Here is a 15,442-nt window from a genome sequence, read left to right on the forward strand (position 1 = left end):
TTTTTTTTTTTTTTTTGATTTTTTTGATTTTTTTTTGCCAGATTAAATCAATTCTTATAACAAGATTGCTAATGAAAAAAAAAAAAAAAAAAAAAAAAATTAATAAAAAAAAAAAAATTTAAAAAAAAATTAAAAATAAAAATAAATAAAAAATAAAAATAAAAAAAATCCTATCGAGTCCAAACCAATGGTTGGCCGAGAAAAATAATTCATGGTCTGTTTGGTATGAAATTTCTAAAATGTTCAATCATTATTAAACAACGTTTGGCACAAGTGGATATTGATTATTCACCCAAAAAGATACTTTATTTCCATTTTTTTTTTTATTCTTTTTATTTTTATTTTTTTTTTTTATTTTTTTTATTTTTTTTTTTTATTAAACAACAAATAAATATTGTAATAATCTGTAATTGGTGCATTTTCAAAAATAAAACATTACCCAATCATAGATTTTTTTTTAAAAAATTTTTTTTTTTTTTTTTAAGAAACCTTTTTATTATTATTTTTTTTGTAACGGTTTTTTTTTTTTTGGGAATGGTTTTTTTTTTTTTATTAAATTAGATTTAAAGGACAATGACAAACAATTTCTTTTATTAAAAAGTAACTTGTAAATAAATTTTTATAAAAAAAAAAAAAATATAAATAATAAAAAAAAAAATAAAATAAAATAAATGGTGGTCGAATTAAAATATTTTAGTAAATCTGAAATTAAATTTTAAGTTTTTTAAAAAAAAAATGGTTTTAATAATTTATTTAAACCTTTTTTTTCTTCATTTTATTGGATAATAAATAACATTTAAATAGTAATAAATACAAAATTTACACCACCAAAAAAAAAATTAAAAAAAACAGAAAATCCACTACTTTTTCTATAAATAATAATTTTTTAAAAAAAAAAAAAATATATATATATATATTAATAACACAAACCACACCACCACAACCAATAGTTTAATTTACAATAAATTTTTTTTATTTTTTTATTTTTTTATTATTTTTTTTATAAATAATTTCTTCTTCTTTATTTTAAATTTTCTTTCTTATTATTTAATTATAATTATTATTATTATTAAAAATAAAAATTTTTTAAAACTTTTTTTTTTTTTTTTTTTTTTTATTACAAATGAAATCAATTCAAAAATTACAAAAAACATGGTTAATTTCTGGAAGTTCAAAAGGTTTAGGATTCTCTTTATTAATAAAATTATTAAAATCTGGTTTTAATGTTGCAGCATTTACAAGAAATAAAGAAACTATTGAACAATCCATTATTGAATTTGAAAATGATGAAAATGATGAAATCAAAATTGATAAAACCAATTTATTAATAATACAAGTTGATATAACTGATAATGAAAATGTAAAGAAATCAATTGATCAAGTTATTGAAAGATTTGGAAGTATTGATGTTGTTACCAATTGCGCAGGGTATGGATTATTTGGAGCATTTGAATATTGTAGTGAACAAGAAGTGTTTAAACAATTCCAAGTGAACCTTTTTGGTACTTTTAATGTTGTAAGAAATTCAATACCACATTTAAGAAATAATAGTAATAATACACTTGGACCTAGAATCTACAACATATCATCCATATGTGGATTCTTTTCATCATTTGCTGGAATATCAATGTACAATTCGTCAAAATCAGCAATTGATGGATTTTCAGATAGTTTGAATGCAGAATTACGGGAAAAGAATATACATGTCACTGTTGTGAATATCGGTGGTTTGAGAACATCGTTTTTGAAAGCAAATGGTGATAGTGTTTTGGCAAAGGATAATGACAGGGATACCTATAGAAGTGCAACAGATATCATTGATAAACATTTCAATGAAATCAATGGTAATCAATTAGGTGATCCAAATAAAGTTGCAGATATCTTAATTTCAATGGCTATTAATAATACAGAACCTCCAATGCATTTATTCTTAGGTTCAGATTCAATTTGTTTAGCTCAATTAAAATTAAAATTATTATCTGAAGAAATTGAAAAATATAAATCATTATCAACTTCAATTGATTTTAATAATTCTAAACCATTTGAACTAAGTCATTATATATCTTCAAAAAAATAATAAAAATAATGAAAATAATAATACTAATAATAATAATAATATAAAATAAAATAAAAATAAATTATTCATTTATTTCTTAAAAAAAATTTCGTGTGATACCACGAATTGTGGGTGGGAAATTTATGAATTAATATCTTTATTTCCGAGGTTTGTTTTATTTTCTCCAAATAAAAAAAAAAAACCTAAAAATATTATTTTTTTTTTTATTTTATTTTTTTTTTTTTTTTTAAATTTTTTTTTTTTTATGACAAAAAAATTAGATATTTTACTGTAAAAAAAAAACACAACACTGGTTTTTTTTTTTTTTTTTTTTAAATTCGATCAGTATTGTATATATATTTAACAAGTTGTTCTCGCAACAATTTAACCAACTTTTGTATAATAGTAAAAAAAAAAAAAAAAAAAAAAAAAAAAAAAGCAATATTTCTTAATATAATAATAATAATAAATAATATAAAAATATAAACAAATATAAATATAAATTATATAATATACATATATACATGAAATAAATTTAATAATAATAATAAAAATTATATAAATATAGATAAAAAACAATAAAACAATAAAATAAAAAATAAAAATAAAAATAAAACAACTAAATATAGATATAAAAATAAAAATAAAAAAAATAAAAAATAAAAAATAAAAAATAAAAAATAAAAAATAAAAATGGAGCAATATGAAGATAAATCAGGTCTATTATTAGTTCAACTAAATCAATTATCAGATAATAGATCAAAGAAAGTATTACAGGGTTTCGTTAAAGATGTTTTAACTTATGAAAAATCAAAAATTGGTACTCAACTCACAGATAGCGAAACTGAATTAGGAGTATCTAAATCATTAGTACAATCATCAAAACAACAAAATATATCATCAACTTATTTCCTAGATTTATGTAATAAACATATAATAAATTCAGAATTTACAAGTAGTTATTTATATTAAATATGGAAAAAAAAAAAAAAATTGACAAAAAAAAAAGTAAGTAAAAAAAGAAAGAATTAATAATGTAAAAAAGAAGTCTTCTTTTATCTTTTAAACCTCTTTTTTTTTTTTTTTTTTTCTATTTATTTATATTATATATATATATTTTTTTTTTTTTTTATTTTCTATTAATCAAGATTTTTTTTTTTTTTTTTTTTTTTTTTTTTTTTTTTTTTTTTTTTTTTTTTTTTTTTTTTTTTTTTTTTTTTTTTGATGTGCGATTCTATTTTTAAATACATTAAAAATAATAACACTAAACTCAAAATTATGAATCATTTGTTACATCATAATAAATTATATATATCACTATCAATATATCTTTCTATATAATCGTATTAATAAAAAAACAATAAGGAAAACATAAAAAAAAATACCATATAAAAATTATAGTGGTTGTATTTTCATCGAGATTAAAAAAAAAAAAAAAAATTAAAAAAAAATTAAAAAATAAAAAAAAAAAATTAACATCTTAAATCTTAAAATCAATCACATTCACACCCTAACAATAACAACAACAACATATATACCAACATTTCAAAATATTCGCTCACACACAATAAACACCACATTCACACAATTAGCCCACAAACACAATAAACTCCATAAACATTGATTTAACAAAGAAGTTGGATTTTTCTTTTTTTTTTTTTTCTTTTTTTTAAAAAAAAAATATTGTGGGTGTTGTGTGTTTGTGTTTGACAATAAGGTTTTATGTTTTTCTTTTTTTTTTTTTTTTTTTTTAATAATTCCACATTAACCAACTCAAAATTTACTATTTTAATTCAACTCACACACACATTCCACACCAAAAGTAATATAACTCCTTATCATTATCATTTTTTTTATTTTTTTATTTTTTTTTTTTATTTTTTTTATTTTTATTTTTTTTTTTTTTGTTAAATTTTGTTTTTTTATTTTTTTATATTCTTTTTTTTTTATTCATTTTTTTTTTTTTCCATACAATTTTTTTTTTTTTTTCTTTTACCATCAACAACACCATCAACTACAATAACTGCATTGTAAATATTTTTGTTTATTTTAAATCCATCACCCAATTTTAAAAAAAAAAAAAAAAAAAAACTTATAGTTTTTTATTTTTTTTTTTTGGTTTTTTTTTTTTGGTTTTTTTTCCATCATTTGTTTTTTTTCTTGAATAATCTATTTTTTTCAATCAAAAAAAAAAAAAAAAAAAACAATAATGATAATGGTAAAAAAAAAAAAAAAAAAAAAACAACCAAACAAAAAAAAAAACAAAAAAAAACCAATACCACCACCACATACTGATAAAATTTTTATATAATACTTCAATTTTTATTTTTAATCTTTGTTTTTATTCTATATTTAAATTTTTTAAATTTTTTATTTTATTTTTATTTTTTTTTTCAAAAACAACTTGTATTTCTAATATTAAAATAATTTTACCAAAAAAAAATAAAAAAAAATAAAAAAAAAAATTATTTAAATTAAATTATTATTTTTTTTTTTTTTTTAGATCAACCTAGCATTTTATGGAAAATTGTGGAATATATTATTAGTGAATTGAATTATTTAGATAGAATTTTAGATTCGTATCAAGAGAAAAAAGAAAATACAAAAATATTGGGATCTACCTCCATAAGACTTGAGGAAATATCTTATTTATTATCTTATATACAATCATCACCAAAAATGCATACAGGAGAATACGTAAGTGTTGGATTTTTTTATTTTTTTTTTTTCTATATTAAAATATTTATTTTTATTATTATTATTTTTTTATATTTTTATATTTTTTTTTTTTTATTATAAACATATATAAATACAAAAACAATTGTCCCCCCTCATCAACACCACCACTACCACCAACACCACCACATTTAATTGAAATTTTATTTTAAAAATCAAATTATTACTTTTTTTTTTTATTTGATTAAAATTTTTTTTTATTTTTATTTATTTTTTTATTTTTTAACTTAAAACTTTTATTATTATTTATTTTTATTTATTTTTCCACAAAAACATTGTATTATCATAATTTTTATTTATTTTTTTATTTTTATTTTTATTTTCACCTTATTAATTAATTTATTTTAATTTATTTTAAAATTTTTAATTATTTATTTTTTTAATTAATTTTTTTTATTATTTATTTTTATTTAAATCTACAATATTTTTTTATTTTTTTAATTTTTTTTTCGTTATTATCTTTTATTTTTTTATTTTCTAAACACATTTGGAAAAAAAAAAAATAAATAAAAAACTAAACAAAAAACCATATTAACCATGAAAATTAAATTATTTATTAAAAAAAAAAAAAAATTTAATTATAATCATCGACATTATTATTATCATCATCAACAACAACAACAACAACAACAACAACAACAAATACAACAACCACAAATACAACAACAACAAATACAACAAAAATTACAGTCAGAATTATTAATCGGTATTAATGGACATATGAAAAAGATAACGTTAAAATTAAAGAATAATTTAGAAGAGGATCAATATTCAAATTGTGTAAAATATGGGTGGATTGAGAAAAGATGTGGTAAAAATCAATCATTTAGTTCATGGAAAAGAATGTGGTTTATATTAAAAGATAGTAAACTTACATATTATATTAAAGAAAAGAATTTAAAGAAAAGATCATCAACAATTGGTAGTACTCAAGAATTTTTTAAACAACAACATGGAATAGATAATAATAATTGTACAAATAGTAATAGTAATAATAATAATAATAACTCTGATTTGATTCACTTATCAGCACCTTCATTATCATCATCAACATCATCAACAATATCACCAATAAGCTCATCATCATCATTAACAACTACAACAACTACTACAACAACAACTACAAATGCAAACACAAATAATGGATTATCAGATTCAATAAATCATGTATATTTAGAAGGTGAACTTGGTAAAAAGAAAGAAGGTAAAGGATGGAAAGTTAGATGGATGAAACTATTGGAACATTCATTAGTTTATTATAAATCATCAAAAGATAAAGAACCATTGGGTATAGTTAATTTGAATGAGTGTCAAGATTGTGAAGTTAATAAAGAATCATCGAATAAATTCGTTGTTGTACATTCAAGTAATCGATACTATTTTAAAACCAATACAAAACAAGAACTCACTCAATGGGTTAAATCCGTTAAATCTAGAATACCTTCAATCAATCAAACAAAGATGGATTTAGATCAATTCCAATTAAAAGGTGTCATAGAATTTAATAGTATACAACAAATCGCTGAAACTTTCAAATTTAATAGTCAACCAAATTGTCTAACAATTACAACTGATGAAAAAGCATATTATCTATCATTCGATTCAAATAAAGATAAACTGGATTGGTTAAATCAATTGAATTTAACTATAAATAAATTTAAAGGTGGTTTCAATAGTGGTGGTGGTTCAAATAATTCTTCACCATCATCTTTACAATCACAACAAGCTAAGGAGAGTGGTAATGGTGGTAGTTTAAGTCCAAATATACTTGGTAACTTTAAATCATCTATTAAACCATGGAGATTCTCATCTTCACCTTCTCAAGGTCGTGTTTCAATTGGAGGTGGTGGTGATAGATCATCAACTCAAGTTAAATTTGTTGATAATCCTTTATCAAAAAGTTCAAATAAAGAGGAGTTTGATGGTGGTGAATATGGTTCACAAATTTTACCAAGAAAATCAACAATCATTGGTCCAAATGGTGGTGTTAAAGTTAGTACAAGTGGTGCTGTTGAATTATCACCAGTTTTAATTTCAAGTAATAATAACAATAATAATACAATAAGTTCAAGTGGTAATTCAATACCAACTTGTTTAAGTGATTTAATTAATGAATCAAGTGATAATGAAGATGGTGATGATTTAAAGATGATGATACCAGAATCATTAAAGAATGAAATGATGAGAAGATCAGCAATTAGTTCATTGAAAAATTTTAAGTTGGAAATTTTTATTTGGTCAAATCATCAAGAGGTTTTCACATTTCTTTTCTCTGATTCAGTGTTGGTAGATCAAGTTAAAGCATTTGCTTTTAAAAAGATACCTTCATTAGCAAATTTATCAGTATTGGATTATAGATTAGGTATTGATGAAGATACACTATTGGAAGTGGAATTCTTAAAGTTTATATATAGTCATACAATGGTTGAATTGGCATTAAAGACTTGTGGTATCGTAAAGATTGGTATTTTCCATCATCGTAAGGATAGAAGAGTTAAAGAGAAATTATATTCAGATAAATTCTATGGTCATCTTTTATCACAATCACCAGATGGTCGTAAAGGTAATGGTGTTGGTATTGGTGGTAATGGTATACCTATTGAGTATTCAAGAAGTGAACCAAATCTTCAATCATGTCTATCATCTTCACCTTCAACTAGAGAAACTATGGTACCATCTTCACCATCATCACATCAATTAATAACACCACCACCATCATTAAAACAATATGAACAACAATTATCATCATCATCATCATCATCGTCACAACAACTACAACTACAACTACAACAACAAGAACAAGAACAACTATTACAAGAACAACCAGAAGCTGAACAATCACAACCAGAACCACAACCACAATTAGAACCAGAATCAGAAATAGAGATTGAAGAATTAGAACAACCAATTGAAGAACTATTGAATATTTCAACTACACCAATATCAATACGTAGTAATTCAATTTTATCAAGTTCAACATCTGCATCATCATCACCATCTTCAACACCATCATTGACACCAGTAATTGAAAGACAACAAAAAATGTCAGCAGCAGGTTGGCATAGTGTTAATCCAAGTGTAACATTGAATCAACGTAGACAATTGATTAGTGGTTGTCCAGGTTGGAATATTGAAGTATCGAATCCAACTTCAACATTCACCAGTCAAGGTTTCAAACCAAAATTCGATAAACAAGAGCATGGATTCTATAGACGTTATAATTTCGATGGTACAAGTACGGTTCAAAGCTTTTTAGGTGTAGATATGAAAATGGGACCATTGGCATTCAGTTTGGCAAAAGATGCCAATGATAACTATCGTGGTGTACTTCATACAAAACATGGCGCAAAGACAATTAGTGAAGATTCTAAAAATATCGTTGGTATTTTAAATCTCCTTTCATTGAGTAAAAAAGTAAAGACAAAGAAAGTGGTCTCCCATTTAATTGGATTATTGGATCCATCGATCGATGCAAAACTTTTAAATTTAGCTTCAAATCAATCAGAGTTACAAAAAGAACTCTTATCATTTGAGGAACGTCAAACCACAAGTGGTTTTAAATTTGGTATGGTCTATTGCAGACATGGTCAAGTCACAGACGATGAAATCTTCTCCAATAAACAAGGTAGTCCAGAGTGGGACGAGTTCTTATCATTGATTGGTGACAAGATTGAATTGGTCGGTTGGCCACATTATAGTGCTGGTTTGGATGTTAAATTCAATTCAACAGGTACTCACTCTCTATACACCGATTATCATGGAAATGAAGTTATGTTCCATGTTTCAACAATGTTACCTTTCTCCACTACCGATTATCAACAAATTGAAAGAAAACGTCAAGTTGGCAATGATATTTGTGTTGTCATCTTTAATGATGGTACTCTCTCTTATATGCCAAATACAATCACTTCTCAATTCAATCATGTTATCATTCTTGTTCAATACGATAAACAAAACAATGGTTATAAAGTTTCAATGGCTTGTAAAGATGGTGTTAAATCACCTTTCGAACCCCTATCTCCAAATAATTTAATTAAAAAATCTGATATTAAAGATTTCATTTTAACTAAATTAATTAATGGTGAATTGGCTTCATTACAAGCTCCTGTATTTGCTTCAAAAATTACTAGAACTAGAGAATCTTTATTAAATTATTATATTTCTCAATTTTTATAAAAAAAAAAAATAAAAAAATAAAAAAAAAAAAAATAAAATAAAACAAAATAAAATCAATTCAATTCAAATCAAATTAAATCAAATCAAATATCAAAAATTAAAAATTAAAAATCAAAAAAAAAAAAAACTAAAAACATATAATGGTGTAATAACAATTCCAAAAAAAAAAAAAAAAAAAAAAAAATACCAATTATTACTTAATATGATAAGGTAATAAAATTATTTAAATTTATAAAATTATATTTATTAATATAAAAATTTATTTTGTGTATTATTTTATTTTTTTTTGATATTTTTACAAATTATTTTAAAGATTCTTGAGTTTATTTAAATTCTTTTTTTATTAAATTGAAAATATTTCCAAAAGTAATAATATAATCTTAATTAAAAAAAACATATCACAAAAAAAAAAAAATTATTTTAAAATAAAACTGGATTTCCTCTCTTTTAATTGGAAAAATTAAAAAAATAAAAATTAATAAATAATTATTATTAAATTGGAAATAATTTTATTTATTTTTCGATCGTTATTAGAAAAAAATAATTTTGATGAATTCAGATATTTTTTTTTGATTTTTTTAATTTAATTTTTATTTATTTTTTTTTTTTTTTTTTTCATGAAAAAAACATTTTTATTTTTTTTTTTTTTCAAATTAGATATTATCCACAAAAACACACCACACACCTAATATTTTTTATTTATTTATTTAATTTAATTTATTTATTTATTTATTTTTTACAGTACAATATCAAAGATTTAAAAAATAAAATAAAACAAAATAAAATAAAATAAAATAAAATAAAATAAAATAAAATAAAATAAAATAAAATAAAATAAAATAAAATAAAATAAAATAAATTTATGTAATATACCATATGGCTACATTGGATCTTTGTAATAATGAACATCTAAATGAAACAGAATCAGCAGATGAAGAAGATGATCAATTACAAACACCCATAAAAACCGTAGTGACTTTAAAATTTAAAGAAAATCCAGATTCAACCTCTCCAATACAAGTATTTCAATTAAATATAGGTTCAAATATTATTGGTAGAGGTTCACCTTCTTTTTTAAATGATATAAAAATTAGGTATGTTTTAAAAAAAATCAACAAAAACAACGACAACAACAACAACAACAACAACAACAACAACAACAACAACAACAATAATAACAATAACTAATAATATTTATGAATGTGTGTAAATAAATAATTAATCATTATGTACATACACATATATATTTATTATTTATTATTATTATTATTATTATTATTATTATTATTATTATTATTATTATTATTATTATTATTATTATTATTATTATTATTATTATTATTATTATTATTATTATTATTATTATTATTATTAAAAATAGTCGAAGACATGCAGAGATAATAGTATCAGCAGAAGTTGGAAATGTTACATTTAATCAGTTAGGACAAAACCATAGTACATTGTATAGAAAAGATCAAACACCAATTAAAATGGTTAGAGGTATTTCAAATCAACTATTAGATGATGATTTAATTTCACTATATGATGGATCAATACCATTTTCAATTCATATTGAAAGAGATAATCAATTTATGTCAGTTTGTGAAGGTAATTTTATATTAACTCAAGATGCAGCCGATACTAATTATCATATTAATTCTCCAACTAAAACTATAACTACAACCTCAACTACAACTACAACTACTGAAACTCTAATAAAAAATATTGATAATAATAATAATAATAATAATAATAATAATAATAATAATAATAATAATAATAATAATAATAATAATAATAATAATAATAATAATAATAATAATAATAATAATAATAATAATAATAATAATAATAATAATAATAATAATAATAATAATAATAATAATAATAATAATTCAATTTTATCAAAAAGATCAAGAGATAATGAAAATAATCATAATCATCAATATATTCATCATGATAAAACACCCTTAACACTACAACAACAACAACAATTACAAAATCAACAACAATTACATCAACAACAACAACAACAATTACAATATGAACAATTACAACAATTACAACAATTACAGCAGCATCAACAACAACAGCAGCATCAACAACAACAACAACAACAACAACAACAACAACAACAACAACAACAACAACAACAACAACAACAATTTAAAAAACATAAAAGAGAAAATACACCAGTTATAGTTGAAGATTCATTAAAATTAAATATTCAAGAAAATGAATTATTATTTATTAAAAAAATAGGATCAGGAGCATGTGGTGAAGTTTGTCAATATGAATGGAAGGGTACACCGGTTGCAGTGAAAACTATATTTAAATCATTGTTAAGAAAAGATAAGAAGGAAGAATTTGAAAAAGAGGTATCAATATTGAAATGTTTAAGACACCCAAATGTTGTATTATTTATGGGAACATGTTTATTAAATGGTAATTTAGCAATCATTACAGAATATTTAAATCGTGGTTCACTACGTGATGTATTGACTACAATGAATAAATCAGAACTATCGCTATCAGTTAAAGTTAAAATGCTGATTGATGTAGCACAGGGTATGAATTATCTTCATACTTATTCGCCACCTATAATTCACAGGGATTTGAAATCGTTGAATCTATTAGTTGATAATAATTTCAATGTGAAAGTATCAGATTTCGGGCTAAGTAGATTCATCAGTGGTGGTATCGGCAGTTCGGCTAAAACTTTTTGTGGTACACTCTCTTGGATTGCGCCAGAGGTGTTCAATGGCAGTGGGTACACTACAAAAGTTGATGTCTATAGTTTTGGTATAGTTCTTTGGGAAATTCTAACTCATAAACAACCATCAGGTAATATCTCTGCCACTTCATTAGGTCATCCAGAATTACCATCAAATTGTCCACAATCTTTCTCTGACCTAATTAAAGAATGTTGTAATAGAAATCCTGATCAAAGACCAAACTTTTCTCAAATTTTATTAAAATTAAAACTAATGTATAATCAAATAAATAATAATAATAATAATAATAAAATAGATTCTTCAAGTTTTCATAATAATAATAACAATTGTAGTTATAATAATAGTAATGATAATAATGGTATTTTAGTAACTGGTGGTGTAGGTGGTAATGTTAGTGGTAATGTTGAATCAAATAATAATAATAATAATAATACTTTAAATGGTGCAGGTAATGTTATAATTTTAAATGAAATTAAAGATTTTACAATTCAACCAAATGAAATTACAAATATAAAAACGATTATTGTAAAAGATTCTTATTCAATACTAGAAGGACAATATAAAGGTAAATTAGTATCAATTAAACAAATCAATGGTAGTATCAATGATTTTGAAATGAAACAGTTAGGAGTTTTAGCATCAATTAAATCACCACTTGCTGTAAGATTCATTGGTGTGGTTTTCAATACTGATGAATACGCAATCATTAGTGAACATGTTGGTAATAATGGTAGTTTATTAACATTAATGCAAAATCATTCAAATCAATTAAATTGGTCAAATACAATAGATTTAGCTATTCAAATAACTCAATCAATTCAATATTTACATAAACACCAACCACCAATTTTACATAGAAATATTACAAGTGATTGTTTTTTATTATCTAGTTTAAATAATAATAGTAATCAAAATAATAATAATAATAATAATAATAATAATAATAATAATAATAATAATAATAATAATAATAATAATAATAAAAAAAATGATGGTGGTGATGATAATGGTGAAAATACAAATACAACTACAACTACAACAACTACTACTACTACTGCAACAAATATTACAAATGAATTAAATATTAATGAAATTAAAATTAAAGTTCATGATTTTGGATTATCAAGATTTAATACTCAAGAGAATGAAGAATCATTAAAAGAGATTAAAGGAAACTTTTTATATTCACCACCAGAGTTATTATCATTGAATACTTATTCAAACAAATCTGATATCTATAGTTTATCAATTGTTTTATATGAATTGTTTGAAACTTGTTTAACTAAAACTTATAAAAAACCATACCATGAAGTTACCTTGGATTTTGATTTTCAAATTATTCATAAAACTAGTAAATTGGTAATTATTATTTAATTAATTGGAAATTAAATATAAAAATTAAAAAAACAAAAAAATAAAAATATACTAACGTTTAATTATTTTTTAAAAAAAAAAAAAAAAAAAAAAAAAAAAATAGAATTTAAGACCAACAATAAGTAATAATATGCCAAATGAAATTTCAAAGATATTACAACAAGGTTGGTTTTCTGATTCTGTTCTAAGGCCAAGTTTAGATACAATTATTAAAGAATTACTAATTTGTAAAAAGAATCTTTGTTAAAATCCAAACAAGAATAAAAATAAAATAAAATCTTTCTAGGGAAAAAAAAAAAATGAAAGAAATAAAATTTTTATACACTTTTTTTTTATTTAATATGTGATTTCCATTAATGAATAAAAAAAAAAAAAAAAAAAAAAAATTATTAAATTATGAAGTAATTAATTAATTTGAAGTTTTTAATGGATGTTGATGTTCAAGAATGTGTGTTGGTAAATTAAGTTTTTTATTTTGGTGCGTAATTACCCACCTTGCACATAAATAAAAAAAAATAATGCCAGCGAACCAAATTAAAAAAAAAAAATCTTTTTGTTTTTAGACTTTGATACTTCGCTTTGTGGACCAAAAAATATTTAATGTAAAATAAAAAAAAAAAAAAAATTGGACATTACATTATTGTCCCACAAAAAAAAAAATTTAAAATCATTCTTTTTATTGACACGAAAATGATTAGGAGTTCGATATTTTTGATTTCTTTTTTTGTCGTTTTTCATTACAATTTCGTTGATTTTCATATTCAATTTTTTTTATTTTTTTTTATTTTTTTTATTTTTTTTTTAAAAGTATAAAAAGAAAAAAAATTATGAAGTCTAAATATAATAAAAAGAATCAAAATAACTTACAAATAAATTATTTTATTACTTTTAAAAAATAAAAAAAAAAAAAAAATGAAAGCAGCTGTTTTTAAACAAATAGGTGGGGATTTAGAGATTGTTGAAGTTCCAGTACCAGAACCAAAACAAGGTTGGGTTAGAATCAAAGTTCATTCATGTGGTGTATGTCACAGTGATAATGCTTGCAAATATGGTAATTATTATTATTATTATTATTATTATTATTATTATTATTATTATTATTATTATTATTATTATTATTATTATTATTATTATTAATTTTCATTTTATTTAATTTTTTGATTATTTAATTATTTTATTTTAATAATCTTTTAATTATTTTTTTTTAAATTTATTAATTTATAGGAAATTTTGGAAATTCATATCCACGTATTCCAGGTCATGAAGTATTTGGTGAAATTGAAAAATTGGGTGAAGGTGTTGATCCAAATTATTTCAAAATTGGTAAATTAGTTGGTGTTGGTTGGTGTGTATATTTTTAAAAAAAATAATACAAATAATAAAAATAAAAATAATATATATATAATAAAAATAAAAAAGTAATATATTTATTTAAATAATTTAATTTAGGTTTGGTGGTAATCATTGTGGTAAATGTAGAGAATGTTTAAATGATCAATGGATATTTTGTAAGGAATCATTAATTTGTGGTATTCATTATGATGGTGGATATGCTGAATATATGGTTGCACCATCAGATTCATTAGCATTTGTACCAGAAGGAATGAATGCTGAGGAAACTGCACCATTATTATGTGCTGGTATTACTGTATTCAATTCATTTAGAAATCAAAATATCAAAGTTGGTTCATTGGTTGGTGTTCAAGGTTTAGGTGGTCTTGGTCATTTAGCAATTCAATTTTGCAAGAAAATGGGTTATGAAGTTATTGCAATGTCAAGTGGTGATCAAAAAGAGAAATTAGCAAAAGAATTAGGTGCAGCTCATTATGTTAATATTTCAAAAGATGGTTGGATTGATCAAATGAAGGCAATTGGTTCAGTTCAATGTATTTTATTAACTGCTCCATCTTCATCAATTGTTCAATCATCTTTGGATGCTTTAGGTGTGAATGGAAAGTTAGTACTTTTAGCTCTTTTACCAGAACCATTCAATGCAAATTCTCTAACTTTAATTGGTGGTAATAAATCAATTATTGGTTGGTCTTCAGGTGATTCTCGTGATACAGAACAAACATTGAACTTTGCAAATAAAAATCAAGTAAAAGCAATGGTTAAAACTTTCCCATTGGAAAATGTTAATGAAGCTTTACTTAAAATTGCTGATGCTAGATTTAGACATGTAGTAAAGATTTTATAAAAATAAAAAAAATAAAAAGAAGATGTCTCTTCTTAAATTATTAAATCTATTTAATAAATAACAGATTTTTTTTTAAAAAAAAAAAAAAAATAAAAAAATAAAAATAAAAAAAAAAAAACCAAACCAAACCAATCAATTAATACTTTAATTTTGAGAAATATAAATAGT

The 15,442-nt window shown here is 21.7% G+C and overlaps 5 protein-coding genes across 5 annotated transcripts; all 5 read left to right on the forward strand.

Moving 5' to 3' along the window:
- Positions 1-1,123: 1,123 nt before the first annotated feature.
- Positions 1,124-2,077, forward strand: DDB_G0271802 (hypothetical protein; the record flags this gene model as incomplete). Its single annotated transcript, XM_640390.1, has 1 exon — positions 1,124-2,077. The coding sequence occupies one exon, from the start codon at positions 1,124-1,126 to the stop codon at positions 2,075-2,077; it is 954 nt and encodes a 317-aa protein (XP_645482.1).
- Positions 2,078-2,749: 672 nt separating this feature from the next.
- On the forward strand, positions 2,750-3,028 carry DDB_G0271804 (hypothetical protein; the record flags this gene model as incomplete). Its single annotated transcript, XM_640391.1, has 1 exon — positions 2,750-3,028. The coding sequence occupies one exon, from the start codon at positions 2,750-2,752 to the stop codon at positions 3,026-3,028; it is 279 nt and encodes a 92-aa protein (XP_645483.1).
- Positions 3,029-4,735: 1,707 nt separating this feature from the next.
- Positions 4,736-8,968, forward strand: DDB_G0271806 (RapGAP/RanGAP domain-containing protein; the record flags this gene model as incomplete). Its single annotated transcript, XM_640392.1, has 2 exons — positions 4,736-4,753; positions 5,483-8,968. The coding sequence occupies 2 exons, from the start codon at positions 4,736-4,738 to the stop codon at positions 8,966-8,968; spliced, it is 3,504 nt and encodes a 1,167-aa protein (XP_645484.1).
- Positions 8,969-9,844: 876 nt separating this feature from the next.
- Positions 9,845-13,324, forward strand: DDB_G0271682 (SMAD/FHA domain-containing protein; the record flags this gene model as incomplete). The annotated part of the gene is made up of 3 exons (XM_640393.1): positions 9,845-10,062; positions 10,350-13,062; positions 13,181-13,324. The coding sequence occupies 3 exons, from the start codon at positions 9,845-9,847 to the stop codon at positions 13,322-13,324; spliced, it is 3,075 nt and encodes a 1,024-aa protein (XP_645485.1).
- Positions 13,325-13,989: 665 nt separating this feature from the next.
- On the forward strand, positions 13,990-15,274 carry DDB_G0271680 (zinc-containing alcohol dehydrogenase; the record flags this gene model as incomplete). Its single annotated transcript, XM_640394.1, has 3 exons — positions 13,990-14,128; positions 14,302-14,422; positions 14,527-15,274. 3 exons carry the CDS (start codon positions 13,990-13,992, stop codon positions 15,272-15,274), a joined length of 1,008 nt encoding a protein of 335 aa, XP_645486.1.
- Between the last annotated feature and the right edge of the window lie 168 nt (positions 15,275-15,442).

Source organism: Dictyostelium discoideum (genome assembly GCF_000004695.1).
Source record: "Dictyostelium discoideum AX4 chromosome 2 chromosome, whole genome shotgun sequence".
Lineage (NCBI taxonomy): Eukaryota > Evosea > Eumycetozoa > Dictyosteliales > Dictyosteliaceae > Dictyostelium > Dictyostelium discoideum.